The 26910-nt window shown below is 47.0% G+C and overlaps 2 protein-coding genes across 7 annotated transcripts; both read left to right on the top strand.

The window, feature by feature from the left end:
• The first annotated feature begins 615 nt into the window (after positions 1-615).
• Positions 616-6100, top strand: b3galt2 (UDP-Gal:betaGlcNAc beta 1,3-galactosyltransferase, polypeptide 2). Its single transcript, XM_028962283.1, has 2 exons — positions 616-1254; positions 3887-6100. Exon 2 carries the CDS (start codon positions 4218-4220, stop codon positions 5499-5501), a length of 1284 nt encoding a protein of 427 aa, XP_028818116.1. The 5' UTR covers positions 616-1254; positions 3887-4217; the 3' UTR covers positions 5502-6100.
• Positions 6101-8319: 2219 nt separating this feature from the next.
• On the top strand, positions 8320-26176 carry glrx2 (glutaredoxin 2). Of its 6 annotated transcripts, none has more exons than XM_028962305.1 (5): positions 8320-8380; positions 12782-12925; positions 23994-24060; positions 24177-24353; positions 24987-25316. In XM_028962305.1, exons 3-5 carry the CDS (start codon positions 23995-23997, stop codon positions 25146-25148), a joined length of 405 nt encoding a protein of 134 aa, XP_028818138.1. In that variant the 5' UTR covers positions 8320-8380; positions 12782-12925; position 23994; the 3' UTR covers positions 25149-25316. The 6 variants fall into 6 exon arrangements, with proteins under 6 accessions (XP_028818138.1, XP_028818137.1, XP_028818136.1 ...); XM_028962301.1 differs by lacking the exons at positions 8320-8380; positions 12782-12925 and adding exons at positions 22926-23896; positions 25458-26176 and having other exon boundaries at positions 24987-25175; XM_028962304.1 differs by lacking the exon at positions 12782-12925 and having other exon boundaries at positions 8326-8380.
• Positions 26177-26910: the final 734 nt, after the last annotated feature.

Below are 26910 nucleotides of genomic sequence, written 5' to 3'. Positions count from 1 at the left end.
ATCAGCTTCTAACGGTTGCATCCAACGAGGCGCCCCTGTTGGCTGGAACAGAAATTGTGCTGCCGCATACAAAATTGGTGTGTTTATCCCAAATGTAAAAAGTGTCATTAGTGTTGTAGTGATCACACGTAAAAAACGTGGAATATGTATTTTTATGCCTGGAGTATCCTGTATTATTAGAATTTAGAATGCAGAGATGTTCAACAGCCAGTGCTCCGGAGCTGAAGGTTTAACTTTTGGAATTAAATAAAAAAAAATGACCTTGATGATCAGATTTTTTGAGACGTGCTACCATCACATAACGTTCTTGCTCATCACGTGAATCAACTGCCTCCGAATGAAAAGACAAAAGAACGAGTGGCCCCCTCCATCTCTCTCTGTCCACGCATCCATTATGCACCCGGTGAGTTAAATCCCCCTTTTCCCCCTGTTTGAAAGGAGCGGGGTGGTGGGGGTGGGAGTGGATCTAAACAGGTCACGTGGGATCCCCTGCTAAGTAGGCAGTGACGTCGGCCGGGGCGCACTTCAGCAGCAGCTGCTTCTCTCTCTCTCTCTCTCTCTCTCTCTCTCTATCGTTCCCCTCCCCTCTCTTCCGCTCCCTTCCCTTCCTGTGCCTCTCTCCAGCGCCGGAGAGCGGAGGAGAGGTGGAGAAGCCATTGCCTGCCTCCCCTCCCCTGGCCTCGTGCTCTGCCGCTGCCGGCTCCTGCCTTCCTTCCGTGGCTTCTCTTCATCCCTCTTTCCCGGGGAGGGAAGGAAGGAGGGAGGGAAGAAGAGGGACTGGCCTGCTCGCATCAGACCTGCTGTGGCTGCATCTGTCGCCTCGCCGGCATGAGATTAATGGCCAGACGCGCACAATAGGCGGGGAGGAAATGGGGCGCTGAAGTTTTCCTCTTCCTTCCACGGATCCGTGCTGAAGAGAAGGAGGGAGGAGCGAAGGCAGGGATGGAGTAGTGAAAGTGGGAGAGGATGTAGATGTAAACAAGAGTCGAGAAGGCTGATAAGAGGAGCCCGGGGACAGAGCGTGCCCAGGAAATCATCGGCACTGACAGATTGTGACAGATGGACGGGTTTCCGCGCCAGAAGTGAGACACGGAATAACAAGACAAGAAGACGTGTTCTTCTGATCGGGGCAAGAGGGAGAAGAGGATTCTATCCCTATTCAGTCGTTCCTCCTGTTGTAGGGAGGGATGGCGTGTCGAATGCACCGTGCAACGGCAACAGCGTCCCACCCCTCCATCTGCCGACAAGAACAAGGTAGGTCTCCTGCATTCCTGCTCTCTTTTTCTCCGTTATTCCGCAATATTCCTACTTTCTATCAGTTGTTTCCTCCACCCACCGGAACAGAGTGCCATATCTACAGGAAAACAGGAGGACGTGGACGTTGCGCCGGTTGTAGTTTGGTCCCCTCGTCCTAGTTCAGGAGAAGCAGAGATCGGCGAGAATCGCCAGGCCCCCACCTCGCTCTTTCAGCCCTGCACAGCCCGGGCTCCCAGGCGCCAAGGATCAGATCGCCGGAGCCTTTCGCGGCTCCAGTTCCCTGGTCCTTTTCAAAGGCTGGCGCAGGCAAAACAAGTAACCGGGAGCCGGCAGAGATAAACGAATCAGTGCCATTCAAGGAGACGGCGTCCAAACTCGGAAAAGTAGAGAAAACAGAACGTTTTCACATAAAGCCAATTTCTTTAGACTACCGGAAGAAACCATTAACCACCATTCGGCGCACAGACCACTGCGAATACCGAGAGTGAAAGAGTAAAGAAAAATTTCCTGCTGACCAGCTTTAAAATCGGATTTTTAAAAAATTGCAGCAAGGACACTGTTCCTTCGGGGGACCATTTGCAGCTCATTTTTTCAGGTTCACAGCAGACAAAAAAGGGATGTGATACATCACATGGTCACACCAAAGATTAGAGTATTCATCAAAGTATTCATCAGCAAAGATACTGTTTGCATGGTGATGTAAGGTGGGACAATCCAGGTCCACGACTTTTCATGCTGTATCGAAGACCCCCACTTTATCTATAGGGTGCCAAATTGGGGTTGGGTGGATGACCCGCCTAGCGGGTAAGGAAACGATCAGAAGGTTGCCGGTTCGAATCCCGAGGTGCCACTGAGGTACCGTCCCCACACACTGCTCCCCGGGCGCCTGTCATGGCTGCCCACTGCTTACCAAGGGTGATGGTTAAATCACTTCACATTCGCAATCTGATTAGTCGGTGGCAACCTTTTTGGTCCTCATACGGAGGGCTCTTTCTCCTTCAGCTGCTTGGTTTTCTCCCGTAGAGCTGATGGGCTCGGCTCCTCTTCACCCCGTTTCTCCAGGTCCAGGCTCCCTCAACTTTGGTTTATCTTTATTATTGGTACTCTACCTGTAATTATTAATCTACCTGTGTTAATAAATTAGAAATGGCTCATTTCTATAACTTCCATTGTGCCATGCCTTTGCATCTCCAGGTAACATCAGATAATTAATTAATGATAATTAATATGATAATTAATGGAGTCAGATAAAAAAGGTCAAAACAATCTCTGACGTCCACCCATTTGTTGGTCTTTAAGCACCCTGGAGATAAAGTGGGGGACTTCATTACATGGACCTGGAATCTCCCGTCTTACAGTGAAATATTAAAGAATGCATAATGCAATTTCTGTTCCTATTGTTTGTGTCAAATTGCCATTGAAAATTGTAAATATGCTATTTTGACAACGTGAAATGCAATTTATTCGTCAGTAGACATGGCAGGAGACCGAAACTGAAAAATATTTTTTTTCCTTCCCCAGCGGTAATAAGTCCAGGGCCAGAAATGACTGATCCCTGTCACTTTAATAGTGACTGCAGGTGCTTCCTTTTCATATGTCTAATGATATCATGTAGCTTCCCTAATTACTGATCGCGGCGGCAGCACCACGGTCTTAATTAGGCTAACGACTAGATTGATCCTGACGGAAATGACATTGATGTGGCTGCAAGGAAATGACTAAAAGGGAAAATACTCAGAATTACGGAGCACAGCGCATTAGAAAAATACAGCCGTTTTCGATGGCTTTATTTAGCACTCGCTATTATTACAAAATGCACATGCAGGATAATAACCCATCATGCATGCAGCTTCATCAGACTCTAATAATTGGGCCGCACATGGAAGGCAACAGAAACCTTTCCGGCTGCGTCGTGGAGACTGTTAACCTTTAAAGCAAAGCCAGGCTCAGCGCCTAACATTTCCCTGTAATTGCTAGCGTGGGGTAAGCACATTTTGCAGAAAAGGTTAGCATGCTCTGATCTGGTTGTAGTGACAAACGTCCCAAATTAATATTTTGGGGGAGCGCGGGGGGTTGGGGACTGTATTCTAGCTATTTACCTTGCAGAAAAGAGAAACACTAGAGGCTTTCCAGCATTTTTATGATAGAAAGCAAAACGAAAATAGATGCTACACAGAACTGCGGGATTTGTAGGATTAATTGAGAAGGGAGTGCATTAGTGGCAGTTTCTCCCCACATGGAGAAGCAGCTGTGGATGTGATGAGGCTGGCGGGGTGGCCTACTGCCGCCACAGCATTGATAAGTTTAAGGCAGAAGGTGAGGAGCGGGCGGAGGCTGCAATCAGATCGCTGCTTCCGTTGAGAATTTGTTTCGACCGACGTGTCGCATCCAGTGCGGGGCCACCGCAGCTCCAAACTGAACCCATGCGAGTGCCATGTTGGTTAAAAACCTGGCCGTGTGCCGAGTAGACTGGTGCTGTTGGCCAGCTCCCCCTGGTGACTCTTATTTTCCTGCATGGACTCAAAGTGACTCAATGGATTTGGGTTTTTTTGTATGTTGTCCGCAGCGACTTAAAGTCTTTCGTGTGATGACCCTCGTTGTGAATGTCTCTCTTCTCCTGTCTTCCCAGATAACTGAGATTCAGGTCTGACGATAGAGAGAAGGCCAGAGAGGAAGGGACGTCCACGCTTCAGAGAGAACCCTCCGGCCACGTCAAACATGAACGCCTGTCACTTTGTACTGTCACGGAAGCACTTCCCGGTAGCACTCATGGCTGGTACAACACCTCCCTCCTAGCTCCACCAGTGGGGGGGTGAGGAGGTGGAGTCGGGTGTTGAGGGAGTCCCCCTGGACCCACCCATCTGCCAGTCCAGACAACCCTCCCAGGCTGTTTCGCTAATACATGTTGGACGTGATTGGATGTGACCGCAGCGCTTGGCAAAGTGGTTCCAATCGGCACCATGCAGTGGCGAAGGCGTCACTGCTGCCTGGCCAAGATGCCCTGGAATGTTAAGCGCTCACTCTTCCGCACCCACATGATGGGGCTGGTGTCGCTGGCCTCACTCTCGGCAACCCTCCTCTTCCTGTGTCACCAGGATTGGCTCCTCGGTCATGCAGGGCTGAGGGACAACCCAGTGTCCTACACCATCAGAGGATTCCGCTCCAGGAACGAGGGCAACCAGAGTTCCCTCCGAAACCTCTGGCGGGTTACGGCCTACACAGCAGCTAAAGCCCAGGCCAACTCCAGCTCACATCAGGACGACTCGTCCATGCCGGAGGACTCGGGACTGCAGAATTCCTTGAGCACCAACAGCAGCTTGCACAGGGAGATGGGAGTAGGCGGGAGGCTGGCCGCCCAGCCGTACGGCTATGTCCTGAATGAGCCGCACAAATGCCGGGAGAGCAACCCCTTCCTGATCCTGCTGATCGCCGCCGAGCCCAGACAAGCGGATGCCAGGAATGCCATCAGGCTGACCTGGGGGAATGACAGCGTCGCCCCGGGCCTGGGCTTTGTGCGGCTCTTCCTGCTGGGCATGGGGTCTAACGGCCCAGATGCGTACCCCCAGAGCGCCATCGAGGAGGAGAGCCGGCAGTACCACGACATCGTCCAGCAAGAGTACCAGGATACATACTACAACCTGACCATCAAGACCTTGATGGGCATGAACTGGGTGGCCACGTACTGCCCAGGTGTCAGGTATGTGATGAAGACTGACAGTGACATGTTCGTCAACACTGAGTATCTGATCCAGAAACTGCTGAAGCCAGGCCTCCCGCCGAGGCAGAACTACTTCACCGGCTACCTGATGCGCGGCTACGCCCCCAACCGGAACAAGGACAGCAAGTGGTACATGCCATCCGAGTTGTACTCCAGCGAGCGCTACCCCATCTTCTGCTCGGGCACGGGCTACGTTTTCTCCGGCGACTTGGCGGAGAAGATCTATCAGGCTTCGCTGGGCATCCGACGCCTGCACCTGGAGGACGTGTACGTGGGAATCTGCCTCGCCAAGCTGCGCGTGGACCCGGAGCCGCCGCCCAACGAGTTCCTCTTCAACCACTGGCGCGTCTCCTACTCCAGCTGCAAGTACAGCCACCTGATCACCTCCCACCAGTTCCAGCCCAACGAACTCATCAAGTACTGGAGCCACCTACAGAGCAACAAGCACAACGCCTGCCTCAACATGGCCAAGGAGAAGAATGGGCGCTACCGCCACAGGAAGCTGCACTCGGACAGGCTCTGGTGATAGCAGTTAGCTCCATGTGCCCCACCACATGTACTGTCTAAAGCTCTGCACCACAACAAATAACCAACAGCACAGTGTTTTTTGGTATTGTACACAGTCGAATTAAAACTATTTTTTTAATTTGAGAGCAAATGTTAAGTATTGTGAAAATGTAACTCTTTTTAAAAGGGCCGTGGACTGTACGTATGTCAGTGTGCAATATTAAGCATGCACAAATGAAGAAAAAAATAACTTATAGGAATCTAAAAAAATCATGTCAGGTGCCAATAAATGGATATGGCAAGGCTGTTGAATCAGGATGAAGGAGGTTGCACTGGGGCCTAACTCAGAGGACGTCGGTGACAAAGGGAAACACACATTTACTGTGTGACATTCCGATAGCCAGAACCCCAAACCTCCAAACCCCAAACTGCCCAGTATATACCAAAACGATGAAGTCTACCTAAACTGCGTCTGTCACATGGTTTATACACCGTATCCTGAACAGGTGAATAGTTCGTTACCAATGTCAGATATTATTAAGATTGTATTTTTCAGAGCTTTACATTTGCACTTGTTGGAAGTGCAAAAAAATTAATTAAATGTATTTCCTCCAAAAATGTCTCTAACTGTTGTCTTCTTTAAAAAAAAAAGTTAATACAGATTTGAAGGGATTAATTTGTGGGAAAGAATTCTTCATTTTTGGCTGCACACACTGGGAAAAGCTTGATTATACAATGCATAAAAAAGTCATGCATTTGGTTGCAAATGTATGCATATGCATACGTCCTTGAAGGTTGGTCATAATAAGGTTTTTGCCATCATTTGTCTCACATCTGTTCATTACTGGATGAATTTCCCCTGACATGCCTTAACAGTCCTTTAGTACATGAATCATTGCAAGTACCATAGTGAAGAGAAAAATAATAAAGAACCCTGGTAAACAAAGGGTTTACACTCAGTACAGGCCAAAAGTCTGGACACACATTCTCATTCAATGCGTTTTCTTTATCTTCATGACCATTTACGTTGGTAGATTCTCACTGAAGGCATCAAAACTATGAATGAACACATGTGGCGTTCTGTACTTAACAAAAAAAGGTGAAATAAGTGAAAACATGTTTTATATTCTAGTTTCTTTGCTCTGGTTACTGCTTTGCACACTCTTGGCATTCTCTCGATGAGCTTCAAGAGGTCGTCACCTGAAATGCTTCTCCAACAGTCTTGAAGGAGTTCCCAGAGGTGTTTAGCACTTGTTGGTCCAGCTCACCCCAAACCATCTGGATTGGGTTCAGGTCCGGTGACTGTGGAGGCCAGGTCTCCACTTTTTGTTAAGTACAGAACTCCACATGTGTTCATTCATAGTTTTGATGCCTTCAGTGAGAATCTACCAACGTAAATGTTCATGAAAATAAAAAAAACACATTGAATGACAAGGTGTGTCCACACTTTTGGCCTGTACTGTAGATGTTCTTCCAGTCTAACTTAAGATGTTTGCCAATAGAGTGTATAGTTTAATAAAGGAGGCAAAGCTGATGATGCTTTTGTTGACCATGATCATAAAGGCTTTCAGTTGCAACGTGCATACTGTAATTTTAAGGGATCCTTGCTCACAGCTCATCTATTCAGGTTCAAGGGAGGAAAACAGTAGAGGTTTTATTTGAGGATAAGATGCATTACTGCGTGGCAGCGTTAGACTCTCTGTATTCATAAGATCCCGTTTGTGTGCTGTAATGTGGCATTGTTTAAGATACTCACTCACTCACTGAGCATCAGCACCCATGCCATATATATATTGGGTGCAGTGTGGGTCACCAGCCCACCAGAGTGAAACCATTTGCTATGGGCAATTTAGTGTCAGCAATCCATCTGGTGTACATGTCTTTGTCACATGTCACAAGCTTGGAGGTGAGAGGCCATATCACTAACTGTCCTGCCATTGTGTGGTAATGTTTTTTAAGTGATTCTTTAACATCACTTTAAACTTAAATTCTATGTTAATTCTTTCATAGAACAATTTAAAACTTTAACCAATCCAAAACAAAGGGCCCCACCCCCGGGGGCAGCACAATATTAACATCCATAAACATGCACATATTGTATATATCGTCTTAACATGGAGAATCTCACCTAGAGGCACACAAAACTCCAAACTACCTAAACAAAACACAATTCTGCGTGTATTTGTTGAGAATTACAGACCAAACGGCGCAACCGTTTCTGTACATTCTGGAAGAACTAAATGAGTTTTTTACGAATGAGGAGGTGCTGGATATTCTAGTGTAGGATAGCAGTTTGTCTTGTTGAATCTTCATCTGATGATGAGGATCTCTCGTGCGCAGAAGATTCACAGGGTGAAAACACCCATACACTTTAATTTTGGGCCCATTATAAAAAAAAAAGGGACCCAGGGCTGAACAGGTAAAATAATTGATGTAAGATAAAATATCTCAGCACACCGAAAGACAATTTATCATTAGCTACACCAGCGGACTCAAACTCAAAAATACATATTTTGCAAAGATTTGAGCCGAATGATCCGGGACGGGAGGCGTGCTGCTTCCAAATAAAGCAAATTTCATTCATAAAATTGTCGGTCACGGTTGAATGTGACACAGTTAATTTACGTTGCGGTGATCCTCGGGTTGGAGGGTGTTGATTCTGAAGTGCAAAATTAACAGAAGCTGGACAAGAAAAGGTCAAAGCCTGGTTAAAAAAGTTTTTACAATTAAATATGTTTTTATGTACAATTCTTAATTTGTCTTTAACATGGTTTTAACTAATTCATCACGTTCACTGGAGCCCCAGCAGAGGCACTTCCGGCCTGGCCATGTGGCGGCCCAGCTGCAAACGCTCAACAGGAAACACTCTGTTACGGAGGAAAGTTCTCCGAATAGCAGGTAAGTTACGGGAAACAATTAACATATTAAAAGTGTCAAGATAGATATAACTTCATGTTGCTTGGCTAGCTCTTTTAGCATTAGCTGCTACATAGAACAGGCTAACAAAAGTCTTTTTGCTGCATTTCTGGTTGGAGATTATAGTGCGGTCACAAAGTATTCTTATAACGGGGAAGTGATTCTGAAGCACAGCGCGCGGTGACACGTGTCCTCTGTATTTAACTGTCACCCTTGGTGAGCAGTGGGCACCGTGACAGGCGCCCAGGGAGCAGTGTGTGGGGACGGTACCTCGGTGGCACCTTGACTGCTCGGTGTTCGAACCTGCAACCTTCCGATTACGACCTTCCGATTGCCTGAACATGGCCAAGGAGACGAGTGGGCGCTACCGCCACAGGAAGCTGCAAAGGGAGCCTGCTGTCAAAAATCAGAAACCACAACTGTGATGTTGCTAAAAGTGTCACAAAGCGGTTTAAAATCCACATTTGCAGCTTTGATGGAAGTGCAAAAAACTGTTATTGATTGAAGGCTTTTCTGCTAAAATAATTCTAACAATTATCTTCTTGAAAAAACATGTTGAACTGCTTAATACGAGTGACACCGCAAAAAAATGTGCAAATGAGTCCTTGAAGGGTTTGGCAGTATTACACAATTAAAAATAGGTATTCACACTGGTTCATTATATATCATTAATACACATGAAAAGTTCTCACATTTTTGTAATCCTGCAAATTTCCATTTCAAGGGGAAATTATTCATATTTTACCACATATCTTCTCTCGCATTGTCCTTAAAAGGAAAGAAAGAGCTCGTCGAAGTCAATGCAAATGAAGACCTCGTGGGTGAGCATCATAGGGGAGTTTCGGCCTGTGACCCTGAAATTTTAATTATACTCGATGGGACGGACAATGTGAATGTAAAAACCCGTCACAGCGTTAGATTCCTTTAATGATTTCCTATTAGCAAGCTGAGGCACAGCTCGGTGGTAACGTGGAGGGGGCAAAATCAGAACGTTCAATTTCTGCAGTAAATTGTCCTTAATTTTACCATTGTGCATTTTCAGCATTTACAGGCCGTGGGTAAACCCGATAATAGATAAATAATTTGACCCTGTCCGGCACAAATACCCTGAGCGTTTGATCCGTGTAGACGGGAGCTGCTCTGGTGATGATGGCCTGTATCCCTCTTCAGCCAATTACGGTACTGAACGTACCCAGACAGGGACGGTTAAGAGAACATTCCAACCTGCTTGACCCCTGGGGGAGTTGAAAATATCGCTCATTACCACAACACGTCAGATTCAGTAATTAAACAGCGACTGTCTGTATTTGAACAATGTGATCTCATTAAAATGAATTGACATTTGTTGCCATTACCACTCGTACGCTTTATTTCCGTAAGTGAAGTGAAGTGATCGTCACTTGTGATACACAGAAGCACAGCACACGGTGCACACAGTGCAATTTGTCCTCTGCATTTAACCCATCACCCTGAGTGAGCAGTGGGCTGCCATGACAGGCACCCGGGGAGCAGTGTGTGGGGACGGTGCTTTGCTCAGTGGCACCTCAGTGGCACCTTGGCAGATCGGGATTCGAACCGGCAACCTTCTCATTACGGGGCCGCTTCCTTAACCACTAGGCCACCACTGCCCCAGTGTGGATGTCACTGTAATCGTGGATGTCAAATGTGCCACGCAAATAAATTACTGGGCCCTTAACAGAGAGGTGCTTTCTTTAGAACTACGAACAGCGGCAGTGTGATGCAACAGAGAAGTGTTTCGTATTGCATATTGCATCGCCGCTTTACACGCAAAGTGATTCAAAACGAGAAATTGCTGCAAAGACATAGTTGAGCTGATTCATGAGTTCCTCAACTCGGCCCCACATTCATCCCTATTAAGGGAGTCAGAGTGGTGGTTCCAGGTGAGAGGGTATTGGAAACAAGGTCGGCCTCCATCCATCCGTGCCCGGCACAATCGCCAGGAGAGATTAGCACAACTCCGGGACGGCGTTCCGGTGTCCGGGGGAACGCGTGAGGCTAGAAAGACGGAGGCAAGGGGTGGAAACAAGGAGTGGAATTGTGAGGAAGCAGCGGGGAAGTGATGAATGAAGAGGAAAGGGGCTCTGACTGATGAGTATTGAAAACCTGCGCTCTCTTAAACGCGCTAAAAGTGAAGCGGCGGAAAACGGATTGAGACGTCTGCCGTGATGAAGTGGGCCCTCCTGCAGCAGGCTTAGCTGCAGCCGCAGTAAGCCGAGGGAAATGCTCCTGGGGCTGAGATGAATGTCTCGACCTCCTCCACAAGCCCTTAATTTTATCTTCATGCCCCCCATTTGCCCTAAATTGGGAGGACTGCTTTTTTTTTATCAACTTAACACCAAAAATAACACCATTTCTGAGACAAGAAATAAAACACACTATTCAAAAGCATCTGGGCACTTCGCTGAATAAAAGGAGTTGACTGTCACAATTTTAAAGTTTAAAGCGCACACTGAGCAGTTGTAATTGTTGTTACGTCATTTTATCGTCATTTTACTCCATAGGCCAAAATTTAATTTATTTCATTTACAGCATTTATCAGACGCCCTTATCCAGAGCGACTTACAGTCAGTAGTTACAGGGACAGTCCCCCCCTGGAGACACTCAGGGTTAAGTGTCTTGCTCAGGGACATGATGGTAGTAAGTGGGGTTTGAACCTGGGTCTTCTGGTTCATAGGCGAGTGTGTTACACGCTAGGCTACTACCAGCACAAATTGACGTATTCTAGCCCATCTTGTTTCAAATACTCTGAGACTGGACTGTACTGACAAAACGTTAATAACGACTGACGATGATCCATTCCAAACTTCATCGTCTCCTTCAGGGAAATTTGTAAAACATCTTCCGATACAGACAGACGGTGACTTGAAAATAAATGTTGTTGACGACCTCTGTTCTCCACCTCGCAGACTCCGAATGAGCGTCAGCAGCATTTCTACTAATGAGATGCTCAAAAGTGACAAACCTCAGTTGGCGGTGACTACATTACACCTGCATGCAATGGCACATTGCTGAAAAGGTGTCGAGATGGTTTTAATAGATGGTCTACATGATGTGGAGCCTTGGCGTGGGTCCACTGGACCCGAACAGATGGCGCATTCCAGCCCAGCCCCAAGGACTCGGAGATCGGGCACTTCCTGTTCGGAGCCAGCAAGCTATTTTTGAAATGTGCGTTTGCCGGTGACAATGTTGATGTGTGTGTGACTCACCCGCTTCACCCTGCCAGCTCAGACACACGGGTGCCAGCTTCCCTGCACACACCGGGGCTCTTAGCACCTTGCTTTGTCCCTTTGGCAATAAAAACGGGGGTTGGGTGCCGGTGAATTATTTTTTACCTTCGTCCCGCGGTGCGTGAAATCGTTTGACTGGAGCCCGTTTTTTTTATAACTCTCAGAAGGTCCGTTTGTTTCCAGCGGCGAGCTCCTCGTCCGTCACCTTCCCGCCATGCGTCTGCACGCGAGTTCATTTGCTCGTTACTTTCAGCATTCACGTGTATTAAATAACACCGGTCATACTTCAAAATTGGTCCCGCATCTTAAAAGTAAAGTGAAGTGGTTGTCATTGTGATACACAGCAGCACAGCACACGGTGCTCACAGTGAAATGTGTCCTCTGCATTTAACCATCACCCTTGGTGACCCGGGGAGCAGCATGTGGGGACGGGACCTTCATCAAGGGGACCTCGGTGGCACCTTGGCGGGTCGGGATTCGAACCGGCAACCTTCCGATTATGGGGCCACTTCCTTAACCGGCAGGACACCACTTCCCCCCAACTAGGCCGCCACTCTTTATCCAGAGCGACTACACATTCAATAACCATGGAGGGAGGGGGTCAGTTCTCCAACCGGCAGGCCAGTGCAGATCTACATGACTGCAGATCTATAACCGGCGTTTCAGCTTCCGCTGTTTCCTGGTGCGGAATCAGAACGAAACATACGCAAGTCGATCATTAAAACGGAACTGGCTGGAGAAGGGTGGCGGTGGGTCCATCGCCTGCCATTCTGATTGGTTGAGAGGATTCCTGATTATCTCTTGTTACGTTAAGGTCACAAGGTCAACTGCTGCTGAATGATGTTGCCTAGGAACAGATGCAGCGCAGGTGACCTGTTTCAATGTGGAAGCCATTATTGTCCCAGCAGCCATAAATAAACAGGAATCTGTGTGTATAATCATTACTGTTTAGAGACATCATAACAAAATCCATGCGTTCATGCTCAGTTTGTGAAATATCAGGAAGAGCAACGTTGTATTTTTAAAACAATAACATTGTGCATTATTAATTTAGTAATGAATGCAATCAATGAAAAATGTGATTTAATGAGGTAAACAAAACTTTTTTTCTCTCTCTCTTCAAATATCTGCACAGGTATATTGCGTTGCTCGCTGATGAATAATTACTGGCATCCTGCTGTGAAATTGAAGTAACGGGTCGGGAGGATTCCTGCAACGCGCCTCGCTGGCTCCTCTGCCGTTTTCCTGCAGGTGCCGAGCGCCGCCGCCGCCGCCGCAGGTTCGTCCGATGGCCGGTTTTGCCGTTGTGATGATGGGCCTCTCCTGGAAACCGTCTCCGTCGTTTGCTGGGGTTGGAGGAGGAAATGTCCTTTATCATCTCGCCCCCCTCGCCGGTGTGCGCCTCCCTCCGTCTTCGATAGTTTTACAGTGGAGGGCTTACCGAGAAGATGCCGGTATCGGCAGGCGGGCTGATTAAAGTGCTCCTGCTTTTATTTTCAAAGATATAAAACCCAGAATGCCGCCACACTAAAGCCATTCTGTTGGGTGGGGTTTTTTTCGGTGCACGGCAAGCTAAAGCGCCATTTAGTTCAGCAGGACCAGCTTGTTTGCATGAATTTTACATCTTTTTTTTTTTTTTTATTCAGTTCGTGGCCGTAACCCTTTCCAATTAACCCGGCAAAACCAGATCGATATTCTGACCGAGCTCAATATGCTTCCTGTGCGGTAATGAGCCATTAAATAACGGGCGCTGTGGGGCTGCGGCGGGGGAAGGGTGCGGCGTGGTCAGTGTGGGCTTTGGGAGAAACGGCCACGGCGCACCGGACCCGGTTCAACCGCAGGCTTCCACTTCCAGAAGCTCCTTGTCTGCACGGAACGGCAACTCCGACGCGCATCGGCGATAAGAGATCCCCGTTATCGCAGCATCGAAGATTATCCGCAATTAGCGCGCCGCAATTATTAGGCGAGCGTCAAGTGAAATATGAACGGAATGAAGATGAAGAAGGGAGGGTCGCGGCGTGAATGGCGGCGGGAGGCGTTAGGCCGTCCGGAGTCTCCAGGGCGAGCGGAGAAGAGGCCGCGGCGCACGACGGCGGCCATGTTGACAGTGATCGATGCCAATCTCGCCTCCGAGCCGCCCGTTCCTCCGGTTGTCATTAATTAGGCGCTGGAGGGCCACATCGCGGAGGGCCACATCGCGGAGCGCCATTTATTTCTTTTATTTATCTGGGTTTTTTTTAACCAGCGAGCCTGTTTGTTTTATTATCTGCTGACAGGAAGGGTGTCATTAAGCGCGGTGTCACGGCGAGCGCCAGGCCACGCGCGTCGTTTGTTCCGCGTGACAGCGGCGCGCCGCCTCAGCACATTCGCCGCGGCGTGGATAAGATGAGCCGTGCCGCTCGTCCAGGAAAAATCTCCTAATTTCTCTCATCTAACTTCCACATCCTGGCGCTCTCTTTATTCATGCATCGTGATGTACGGAGGCCTAGAAGGACGGGGAGCTTTTACGTCCATGCGGCTGGTCTCTGTTGGCCATATTTTGCTAGAGTTAAATAAGACTAGTGTGTCATGTATTAGTTCCCTAATCAAAGCTCTCATAATCTGCATGTTGGTCATGGGCGTGGTCAGGTTTGCCACGCCCACTGACGTACCCTGAGTACAAGGGGTATTAGGAATTATAGTTGTTTAATTTTAGCTGTAGTCTGGTCTTTGCATCCAGCTGTCATTTAGTCACGTCCAGACTCCAGTCAAGTTTCAGTCGAATAAACGTCTGAGCATTTGAGTCCAATTTATCCATGACTGTTTTAGTAAAAGAAAAGTGATGAACAGACAAATGCAACATATTTAAAACAAGGTTATCATATTATTGTATTACTGTTACCTTACAGACTCAAGATTCCAGACACATAAGACGCTTCGATTTGTTCTGTGTTTTTACTTTTTATTTTGCACTTCATTGTAAAGAGAGTGTCCAAATGTCACGTCTCCTCTCATTTTTCCTCAACAAGTCATTTAAATGTAGATTTTATCTTGTCAACAATATTGCATGATATATTTTGTTATAGTTATTGTCACATGACCAGCATTTACATCTTGTCTCATCTATCTAATGAAGATATTTCATCATAAATTTCATCAACACTATTAGAAATGTAAAGAATGGAGAAACACACATAGGTGTTTGACATTTTGACAGGAAATTCGTCCAGAATGAGGAAGTGGGGTGGGTCAGAGCTGTCAATCATTGCCTACAGGCTCCTCCCCTTCATTGAAATTCATCTTCCTGGCGTCAGGAATAATTTCACGCCAACAAAAAGGGCTGGCTGTTATTTCACCCACTCCAACACATAGACAAGTATCAAGTTTGCATCTATTTATTTCTGTAAATCCAAAAAGCTAAAATTACTGCCCTGAACATGAGCAAAAGTCATACAGGATCTTGCAAAAAGTTTTGGCAGAAGCCACATCAATCAGTTCCATCGGTTAGAGCAACTTTTAAATTAAACGCTCTGCCAACCACCGAACTCTTCTCTTCCGGGCGCTATATCCTCTGCGGCATAAATAAAGCCGTTATCAGTGGAAACAAAACAGTTTGCCTCGGCAACTCAGGGGCTTTCAGCTGAGATGAACATCTCAGATTGTGGGGCTTACTGGTGCAGTCGACTTCGGAACATATGAATTTTTCATCACCCGATCCAACTGACCACAAACATGAATACATTTGGCACTAAATCCATCCTATAGACTATAATGTTGCAATATTTATCATGTTTATTTGTTATTATGGGTGCTGTGAGTGTCTTATGGGGCGGCATAATGAAACTGACCCATTAATAGGTAAAATGAGGCGATGATGTTTCAGAGCTCTTAATATGGAAATCCGGGGATATTATGTATGGGTTTAAATATAGGGACGTGTAAAATATTTATGACATCGCAGGCCTGCTCGCATAATGTACAATGCGCGGTGGGCTGAAGCCAGATGCCTGGATGAGAGTGTGAGATATGACTCCTGCAGCCCTGCGTACTGCCACCCACCCACGCAGCTGACATGCAGCCCGCCACCCTCGATTTCTTTACGACAAAGAGGCCAGAGGGCCGTGTTCTCAACTGGAGCACTGATCTGGGATCAGGCATCGCCTATTCATACCCCAAACTCACTCGTTAAGAGGGACGGATCTAAGATGACGGTAAAACCTCCAGACGAGCTGTATTAAGTCCCTGGACGTACACTCCAACGTGTTCTGTGTGGCTGGCTGTGTTTTTGTGTCCTGTCTCTTTTAGCTTGACTTTGTGGGAGGAGTTGAAGCCTACAAGCTCCTCCTACCATCTGCCTATTGGTCACCTCCACCTATATAAGGAGGTGACCGGATGGTTTTTGGGAGGTCTCCAGGGTCCACGAAGATCTGCAAGGAGACCTGTTGGGGATCTCATTCATGTTTCTTGTTGCTTTGTGTGATAGACCCTTTGTTAGCCTGTTAGCTTTATGTGCCCTTTTTTGTTAACTTTTGTGCGAGTCCGTGTTTTATTGTACCTGTTAGCTCTCTGTAAGTAAAAGCACTGTTTGTATCCTTTGTTTGGTCCTGTATGAAACAGTGGACGTCCTCCTCTCCACACCCTTGTGGCGTTTCTTAAACCCCTAGTCCCCTAGGAATATGACAAGCTGCTTGGCTTTTAATTTGCACAGATTGTTTCGTTTGAAACGTGAAAATGTTTGACCACTTCCACCCACACCTGTACTGCCACATCACTTCTGGTCTGGATTAAGCCTGTTCAAAAATTACTTTATCTTCACACTTACATTTTTTATTTTTTTAGTTTATTTTATTCATGAGCTTAGCACTGGTCAATTTACATTTGATTCTGATTGATTATACCTACAGTGACCGGCCTGCATTGATTGTTTCATTCCAATCCTAATTATGTCACAGGACATAAAACCAAAATGTCCAAACAATGTCACTGTAAGCCAGATATCGATATTCATCGATGTAAAACAGTGACCTGGTGCTGGAAAATATGGCCCCGTTCTCACATTACACCTCATCAACCCAAATTCAACACGAACGTAAACCTCTCAGCCACGTGACGATCGACTTGTGGCCGAGCGGGCATGAACTTGGTTGGACTCATTTTTCCAGTTCAGTGGCATTTGGCCTCATTTGGATCCATGAACAAACGTAACCCAGTTAGCGAACATCCTGTCTCACTTCCTGCTGCCCCGAGATAGCCTTCCCGTTGGGCCAGATCTACTTCCCTCAGCGCACGTGCCTCATTAGTACGTTTGGCACCAGAGTTCCACAAGGTGATGGAGAGGTCCAGTGTCTGCACTGGCGTATAATAAAGTTAACTGTTTGTGAAGAGGCGATAATTAGCCCATCTGCGGCCTCGTGGGGGCGCGGCAGAAGCAGAGGGCAGCGCCCATCACCCGGCGATGGGGAAACAAGAGAAATAACGGGGTAAAGCAAGGACGCCGCGGCGAGGATGAAGAGGTTTTGAGGACGAGGAGTTATATCTGCCTGGGTAATCTGGTCCGGGTCTGGCCACTGCCGGGCGTAGCTGCATGTTTCACAGAGACCTGGAGGCAAAAATGCATGAGGCAGGTGTATTCCACACTGTTTGGTTTCCATGGAAACCGGCCATTGATCTCGGTGAATTGTGCTCCAGCGAGAAAAGCACACAGCGTAGTGACTGTGTGTGTGTGTGTGTGTGTGTGTGTGTGATTGACAGGATCTGACACAGGTAGAGAAGCGGGCAGAGGTGAGGGGAACACGTAGTTCATCGTAAAACAACATTCTCCAGGCGCTCAGGACACCCCGCGTCTCGCGCAGCCGCTCTGTTTAATATCATCTCCTCACATTTCGGGGCTCTGATTGAGGCGCGCATTGCGCTGCATCCCCGTGGTACAGCAGGCTGATGAAGGTCCGTAATTATGAACAGATATTTCCTCATTTTTCCTACTGTTCCGTGTTTCCAGCTACAGCAGAACTCGTTCCTTAAGCCACTAAACTCCATTAAAACCATTAGGGTCTGTTTCTAAAACCCATATTACAACTAATCTTTTGACCAAAGCCACTTTTAAAAGGCTGGAGTGTGGAAAACCGCAGCTGATCACCCAGTCAGTATTGTTTTTCTGGGCTTTACGACTGTATTTCAGCGAGTTCGACCATCCTGGTAATACGTTACACACCCAGGACCAGCCCATCTCCTCTCGGGACCACGCACTCTTTATGGTGTTCTGATGGCCAATCTAATTCTCAGTGACCGGGTTTCGTGACGAACACGCGTCCCAGGCCAACCAACATGGAATTTTTCCCAGAATTCACGCAGAACATGCAGTGAGAGAACATCTCTGGATTACACACAATGCTCCGGATCCGGTTTATGGTGAAGACAGGCGTCTATACTGCTGTTCGGGATGCCCGGCGCTCGTACTATAAGAGTACGTAGCTTTACGAGGTGCGGCTCTTTCCCCCACCTTCTTCTACACAAATATGGCGTTTAAAAAATCTCCTCCACGTCGGGGGATTTTCTTCCGCCATCAGTGGCAACTTGCAGGTCCTTCAAGCCCAAACTAAATAATGCACTTGGTGTTTTATACAATGCAGGCCAGGGTGGAAATGACACTCGTTTCCTGCTGTAAAGGCCCCTGTCACAGCAAGGCAGCTCCTGCATTCGGCTGTGTTACAGGAAAAAAATACAATGACTTGAACTGCGACTTGTGAGTTGTTTTTGAATTTTTTTTTTTACCTTGAGGCGATCGTTCCATCAATGTTAAGAAGGTCAGTGTTAGTCTCGGCTGAGACAGAGGAGTCGGTGGTCTCATCAGAGCACCAAGGCCTCTGAAGCCGGCAGATAAAGCCACATCTGAGGCCACTGTGCTCTCCGGTACCTTGGCCATGAAGAACCAGAGATAAGAATGCACACTGTCACACACGGACCCATCCGCCGTGGCGCCTTGGGACTCTGCATTCCGATTGGAAAGCAACGCACAGCCACATGGTCAGTTCACTGGCTGATGCATAAACCCCTCCGGCATCCAGTTAGCCACGCGTCATCAGTAAGAAATATATGCATAGAAAGTGCGAGCATGTGAGTCTGTCACTTGTAAAATGAATGAAGGCACAACCAGCATCGCATAGCACATGTGCATTTCTGTAAAGGCTCGTTTCTGCCCTCTTCTGGCGAAGAAGCTCTAATGCACGACAGCGGCAATCTGACGTTGGCTCAGAGCAACAAACCATACATCAGTGACAGAATATCAATTTAGTTCCAATGTGCTCCCTCACCACCCCCTCTGTAGAGTGTTTGGTTAAAATGAATCAGATTATTCTCCCAGTGGGCCAACCGGTCGGTTTGATTCCTCTTTTTGAGCATTAATGTGGCTTCCATGTGTGCAACACAATTCACAACCGTGACTGACAAGCAGTGTAATAATGTGCAACACTGTTAGAATGTAACATGGGGATGGTGTTACGATATAACACTCAGAATGTTACGTTATAAAGTAACAATGGGAACGATTTAAAAAATCTAACATTGTAACAGTAGGACAATAACGCACTAGTAGCCTAGCGGGTAACACACTCGCCTACACCATTGTGTCCCTGAGCAGGACACTTAACCCTGAGTGTCTCCAGGGGGGGACTGTCCCTGTAACTACTGACTGTAAGGCGCTCTGGAAAAGGGCGTCTGTTAAATGCTGTAAATGTAAATGTAAATATAACCCTAACTGATAACATTACTGAATTATGGTTCCGGAACACATAAATCCCCCATGGTGATGACACAAATTGATCCCCAATGACCTGGGAACAAAAAATATATTGCTGTTAAGATTGATTTCAGGAACTTTTTTTATGGGAGACTGGTTGCTACCCAGTGTATCCGTGACCATTCATTAGTAGTCACCTTGTGTCCACAGTTCTGCCAACATGAGTAGGACTCACTCACACACACACACACACACACAGTAAAAGAGAACGAGGAGATGTGTTTCCAGGCCGTCCCCTTTCTTGTCAGCCACTTGTCTCCCTCATAACGACTGCCGCTGTCACCGCCACTGACAGCCTTCAGATGAACTTTCTCCCGGCGCGGTGCAGCAACCTCCCATACACACGTCAGTGGCGATAATGAGACGCGCGGTGAGAAGCCGACACGGGGCCCTCAGAGCCGGCGGTGAGTGGGCAGGAGGGGAAGACGAATGAGACGTCGGACGGTCCTAACTGGATCTCGGGCCCTGGAGCCGCGGAATCGCTCCTGCCGGCGTTTACCGCGGCGGGGGGAAATAAATAAGAGCGGGCAGAGCCGATTTCATGGGCCTGTAAGAGTAATCAGTGGTGTGCCGGGGCCATGATTGTCCACCAGGGAGGGTGATTTATGAGGACATCCAGCATGGCACCGTGTTGCCTGATTACATGGCCAACAGATATTAAATCAGCGCGGCTTTTATTGTGGTGCCGCGGCGTGGGTGCCCATTGCTTAGTGCCGAGACCTGGGCGGAGGCGGGATGGGTTGGCCCATATTGCCGGCTGTGGCAGTGATTAATTGTCCAGTGGCTGTAAACGGCGTGGGGAATATATTGCCTCTGCGACGGACGAAGTTAAAGCTGGTCAGCTTGAGCCACGGGGTCGTCTTTGAAATAAGAAATAAATTTGTTGTTACAAAGTAAAGTTTAAAATGAAAAGAAATAGAAAAAAAAATTACAGACGAAAGCTTTTTACGCTCATCAGCGCTGAGCAGCTATCGATTTTAGAGTTAGCTTATCGAGGGCCGAGCTAATAATGAACGATCGTGCGCTCCAGCAGCGCCAACGTTGCACAATTTCAAGTCGGGCTGAAGAAGGTCCGATCAATGAGAAAATTACAAATCTGGTGAAATTTAGACTGCGATGTATGCATTTTAACACATATTTCATATCCAGAGGCAAAGAAAGAAAGAAAGTTCCAGAATTTCAACATGGACAGGGTTTGTAAAACTAGTGGAGAACAGAGTAAAAAACTCTCTCTCCCTACACACAAAAGCACTGTATTCAAACCACTCCAACTTGGTGTTACCTGGCAGAAAGAGGCGTGGCACAATAGAGGTTAAAAGATGAACCGTTTCTAATTTATTAACACCGGTAAATTATTATTGCAGTTACATGTGAATATTGTATGTAAAAAGGTACCAAGGTTACAGAGAAAACTAAAATGAGAGACAGGAGGAAAAGATAGAAAAAGACAGAACAGCCTGAACTAAGTTTCAGAGACATTACCTGATCCAGGAGAAAATTGGGAGGAGTGACAAGACTCGGAAGCCGGAAGGCTTCCGATGGAAAAACAGCTGAGGAAAGAAACAAAAAGCCCCATCCCCACATGTGAACAGATCTTTGTACACCTGGCCTACAGGAAGCTGTCACAGACCAATCAGAACCTGTTGTTTCTGATGTCACACCCCCGGTGCCTCCCGTCTGGGGAAGACAAAGAGAGTGGACGGTCCCGACGGCCGGCACCTCACACGTTTGGCTCGGGGGAGGGCCGGCAACTGTTGCAATGCCGTTCGACAAAGACATGCACAGCAAAGGCACAGAAATGTCACGGCTCCGCGACGTCCCATCTTACAGGGTTGTACAGAGTTATACGTTTGTGCTTTTAGAGATTTATCTCATTTAACATTTACAGCATTTACCAGGCGCCCTTATCCAGAGCGAATTACAATCAGTACTTACAGGGACACGATGGTAGTAAGTGGGGCTTGAACCTGGGTCTTCTGGGTCATAGGCGAGTGTGTGACCCACTAGGCTACCACCACCTTTTCTGCAAGACTGAAAACCGTCCACATCGTGATGAATTCTCTAAATAGATTTTAAAATCCATAGCAGTGGATCACCAACCAGTGATGAGCGTGGCACAGCTTCCAGCATCCACGGAGCTTCCAGGTGGTCTGCTGGCTGGAGATGTTCGGGTGGTGGGTGACCCACCTCCTACCCACCAGTGACACTGATATATGATGTCCCATGTCAGAGTCACATGTTGAATTGGACACAGCGGAGACAGAAGCGTGTACTGATGGTGCAGATATACGCAGGAAGGGGCAGAGGGGGGTTATTAATAAAGATGAGTCCAGGACATTAAACTTAAAAAAAATCGAACCGCTAAATTATTTACAGATTCTACCTCGCCGCGGAGCCGTTTGAGGGCACAGTTCAACTGTGCATTAACTGTGAAGTGGGGCAGTGGTGGTCTAGCGGTTAAGGAAGCGGCCCCGTAATCAGAAGGTTGCTGGTTTGAGTCCCGATCCGTCATGGTGCCACCGAGGTCCCCTTGATGAAGGTACTGTCCCCACACACTGCTCCCCGGGTGCCTGTCATGGTACCCGCTGCTCACCAAGGGTGATGGTTAAATACAGAGACATATTTCATTATGTCCTTTCGTTAGGAGATAACATCTGGTTCACTGTATCATTAACAGCAACTACTGCGTCATTAACTAATCAAATAAAAGACAAAACGCTGTTTTATTTACATGCACACGTGTTGTGTAAAATGCTTGTTCATGCCTCTTCACCGCGTGCCCTACCATTCACCCTGTCACCACGATCAAGTGTGCAACTGGCCAAATAGCCTTTCACATCAGTTCCCCAATTAACAGAAATACAACCACAACATTTATTTTCTATAAAGCCCATAATCAGTGGGCTTTGACAGGCCCTACGACACCCACCCACACCTGACCCTTCTGCACACAAGGAAAAACTCTAGGAGAATAGAGTGAGCCTGCAAATGGTGTCCGTGCAGGGTTGGTGATGATTTGTCCATGAAAAAAGTCCTACAGGTGTAGAGGTGGGGAAGTCCAGTGTCATGGTCTACATTACGTGTAAATTATGGTGTTACTGGTCCATTTGAAGATCCCTGAAGCTGTAGTTGTTACGGTGGTGGTGGCTGTGGTGACCCTCTGGTTCGTTTCGTACTAAGTCCTCGTCTAGCAGTTGCCAGGAACCAGGATTTATCTGCTTCTGCTTCAAATACATGAAATATAAATTCCGAAATGTAAATAAAGCATTTCGCTGGCGTTGCAGTCCCACGCCGACAGGTGGCGACATCCGGCCGAGCGCCGCGGTTTCTACCGCCGGAGGAAGAACACCCCGTCAGGGCAGGTAGAGTCTCCCAAGCAGGCGCACTTCACGCCGCTTTATATCCGACGCATGTCGCCGTCCGCTCCGTCACTTCTCGCCAGGTTGACCCGAGGGGTCTTCCGTCAGCAAAGGTCCCTTCTTCTTCTTCTTCTTCTTCTTCTTCCTCCTCCTCGGCGGGACGAATCGGTGCCGCGCGGTTCTAATCCGCTGCGTTTTAAACCAGCGGGGCTTCACTTGGGTACCTGCAGCAAAACACAAGTGCAGTTACGTCGCCGAAATAATACCAGGTCACAAGCAGTGCTGGTGTTGAAAACACGTGTAAAAGTACAAAGTCCTTGTTGCATTTAGTAAATTACCAGCAGCCATTGAATCCAATTGTAGACGCATGTAGAAAAACGAAAGCACCATTTGAATTATGTGAACGTATCAACCTCGGAAAGACCGTGCTGATATGTAAAACAGTGTGATAGGTACTTAATCTGAGTACTTACTGTACTTTATTTGCGTGAGGTTGCAGGTTGCCAGATACTCTTGCCTCGGCTTTTTCAGTGGATCGAATTGAAAATCTGGCAACACTGCACCTTTTAAATTTTCTTTTAAAACACAACTTGTATAAGTTTGTCAAATGCTGTAAATGTAGAATGTTCAGTTGTCGCTGGGATGTTCTGACAGTGGCGCTGTCTTTAAAATCCTATTTTATTATCCGGATACCAACCAAATGCCACAGATTGGCATTTAATTCAGCTACAGTCAAAATTTCAGACATAAAAGTGCCTGAAAGTAGTAATCTCAACCTCTTCTGAGTCCTTTAAACTAGACCCGAACCAGACTTCTCACAGGAGGGTGCGGAACCCGACGGAGGCCGGAGAGTCCCCGTCCCTGTGGGTGCAAGTGACCTAGATTCTTACCCAGGATTGGACGCCTTGCGGATCGTAATCCTCGGCCAAGATGAAAACGGTGACTCTGAGCACAAGTCGACTCAACGGGATTAAAGATTTAAGTGCCTCTGTCGCCGCCGTGCTTCTTTTTCGCCGGCTTTTGGCGAAGCGATGGACCCAAAACTGGCCCCGATTCTGTTGCTGATTCTGTTCGTTCCAGCGAAGCTGTTCACGTACCGCAAAGTTACGCTCGCTAGGTCGTTACCCGGTTCAGGAACGTGTGGTCTCGCTGATTTTCTGCCGTGGGAATCGTGCCACAGTGTGACCCCAACTGTGCTGGTGTGTGTTTTGCAGGATGGGCAATTTAACATCATCATCCGGGGGTCTGTCAAGCACCACAGCATGTACGCAGTTCGTCCAGGTGAGCAGCTTTTACCGACCGATAAAATATTGAAAACCGGGCCCGTTCCCTCCCCGGTTATGAGGTGCATAATCGCGGTTATCTGAGGTTATGTCTGGACCACCGTGTTCTTCCAGGATATCGTGTCCCACAACTGTGTCGTCATCTTCTCTAAGACAACGTGTCCGTACTGCAAGATGGCAAAGAGTCTGTTCAACGAAATAGGCGCGACGTACAAAGTGATCGAACTGGATCAGCACAGCGATGGGCGGAGACTTCAGGAAGCTTTGGCGCAGATTACCGGCGCACGAACGGTGAGGGCGTTTTTTTTTTTGTTTTTTTTTACATTTGTGCAATTTCCCACTTATTGTTTTGACACCTTAGGTCACACATTTACATTTAGAGCAGTCCCCCTAGAGCAACATAGGGTTAAGTGTCTTGCTCAGGGACACAATGGTAGTAAGTGGGATTTGAACCTGGGTCTTCTGTCTTACCCATTAAGCTACTACCACCCACTTGTGGGACCTAATAAAGGTCTTTCTTATCGTATCTTATTTACGCCATTTCCAGAGTGCCTTACAGTCAGTAGTGATCAGGACCACCCCCCTGGAGACTGTTAAGTGTCCTGCTCATGTATTAGTGGGAAATTTACTGCCATCCTAGATGATGTGACTGCATCAACGTCTAGTCATTTTTGTTTAATGATGAAGTGCACCGTTGGTTTTGTTAGGGGGAACGTTTCACTTTGATGAGGTTGAAAAGTGTATGTATTTAAAATGGCTGCAGATCGTTTTAAACGCTGCCATTTATACAAGGACCGTTTATACAAGTTAAAAATCTACACATGGAGAACAATGTACTGCAGCTCAGAGTTGTCCATGTCATTGTCTCATGAAAAGAAGGAAAATCTGCAATAAAAGCTTTTCTTACCCTATTTTTCCCCGTAGGTACCGAGAGTCTTCATCAACGGCCGCTGCATTGGCGGTGGCTCGGACACCAAGGAGCTCCATCAGCAGGGGAAGCTGGTGCCGCTGATCGAACAGTGCACGTCCTGCTGCATGTCGGATGGTTCCGGCTCTGGCGGCGGCCAGTTCCAGGCCAATCACTAGAACACCGGGGTCCCTTTTGCTGCCGTAGTATGTTGTTCCACGTTACGCACTATTTATTGATATTCTTTTTCCTTTTCTAAGCACCGTGATGCACGCATGAATATACCTCCTTGTTCTGTCATGTACAGTCTTGTTTTAATAAACGTGCTCTTCCAAAACTGTTTAAAATTGGTCAATTTAACCACATTTTTACCAATCCTTGTAAACTCTCATCTAATTATCTTTTTATTCGTTCATTTCTCCTTCTTATTTGGGCCAGTATGTTTTTTTTTTCAGTGTGACAGACCGTTTATTCTTGGTTTTTAACAGGTTTTTGCCCCCTGTGGCTAACCGGCCGAAGGCCTCGCCGAGACTCACGATTCGACGTATCGGGGGGGTCAGGAAAAGCAGGAAAACGGCAAAAACCCATGTCTTACATTCAAGACCTCCGTGCTAAGCCCTTGCAATGCACAGAAACAACGTCTACGGGTCGCCCAAACACCGGTGACCAAAAATGGGAGTTTTCTGGGGATTTGCGCCGACACAGAGGAGCGCATACACCTGACTTCTATATCAAGTCGTGAGCCAAGGCCGACGTTCTGACTTGCAGATCATGCACAGTGTTGAAAGAGCAAAAAATGAGGCGGGAATTTTTTATTTTTATAGTCCCTTTTTCAGCAATTTATGCGGCAAGCTATATATCAAAGATTTGTACTTTATTGTGGGAGGTGTGCTATTGCTTCCCCATAGGAATGCATTTTAACATTGGAAGCATTTAATTAAAAAAACCCTGCTTTGACCGAAATGCACAAACAGTTGGATCTCGCCACCCATGACACGTTTAAACTGTCGTTTTGGACCCAAATTTTCTGCATTCTTCTTTTCACGTTGAATCCCTTTCATTTTGGCTCTGGTTTACGACCGCCTGCACCTTCGGCCACTTTATTACAACTTTTTAATATTTTCCATGAAAGGTAATTAACAATTACGTTTTTTTGTGATGCTGTGCAGTTATAAGTAATAAAGCAGCTGGACTGATTATTATTATATATTTGCACTTCAGAAAAGCCTGTTTCAGACAACTTTTAATCTCGTAATAGGAAATTCACTTTTATCTAGTTAGCCTGTTACAGGCTGACATTGTAAGTCAAACATGATCATTTCTTCTTTGCAAAACAGGAGGCACATGCAATTTGAAAACATCATAACGGTCACGTCCCTGTCTCGCGGTTGGGAAACGTGACAACGAAGAAGAGGGATGCGTGAGGCGGGAATACACACATACCAGGCCGAAGTGGAATATTGTGCTTTTATTTACAGTGAGAACTGAACCACCAACCAAAACCTCGAGTGCTGTACATACCAACAACAGACAGGAGGAACAACACACCATAAAAGGAGAGATTACACAGTTCACACAACTAACACGCAACAAAACTTTTCTCCAAGCACCCCAAAACTCTCCTCTAGCTCCACAACAATTGGCCCTGTCTTGTGGCTGGAGTCTTCCTTAGTTGCTCCTGTCTGATGAGTTGATTGACAGACTGACAATGAGGGAATAGGTAGACGCAACCATCAATCCCAACCTCCACCCAGCAAACAGCCTAAAAGGGAAATGCACCCCGAACACGGAGCACCCCCAAACCACTCCACGGCCCAAAGGACGTAACAATAACCTCATGTTGGAGTTCTCACACATATAGCTTTGTGGATACATTTTTGTAAAAAATTTAAATATATTTAAATTAATAACGTTATAATTACATTATTAATTAATTATTGG

This window comes from Denticeps clupeoides, chromosome 19 (genome assembly GCF_900700375.1).
Source record: "Denticeps clupeoides chromosome 19, fDenClu1.1, whole genome shotgun sequence".
NCBI lineage: Eukaryota > Metazoa > Chordata > Actinopteri > Clupeiformes > Denticipitidae > Denticeps > Denticeps clupeoides.
The sequence above is the reverse complement of the archived record's forward strand: the minus strand, read 5'-3'. Positions and strand labels throughout refer to the sequence as shown.

What these genes read in the sequence shown, in the direction of transcription:
- glrx2 (XM_028962301.1), top strand. Translation starts at nt 23,811, where the DNA reads ATGGACCCAAAACTGGCCCCGATTCTGTTGCTGATTCTGTTCGTTCCA. An exon ending in CGCAAAGTTACGCTCGCTAG is followed by an intron (nt 23,897 to 23,993) that starts GTCGTTACCCGG and finishes TGTGTTTTGCAG; the next exon opens with GATGGGCAATTTAACATCAT. An exon ending in CATGTACGCAGTTCGTCCAG is followed by an intron (nt 24,061 to 24,176) that starts GTGAGCAGCTTT and finishes GTGTTCTTCCAG; the next exon opens with GATATCGTGTCCCACAACTG.
- b3galt2 (XM_028962283.1), top strand. Translation starts at nt 4,218, where the DNA reads ATGCAGTGGCGAAGGCGTCACTGCTGCCTGGCCAAGATGCCCTGGAAT.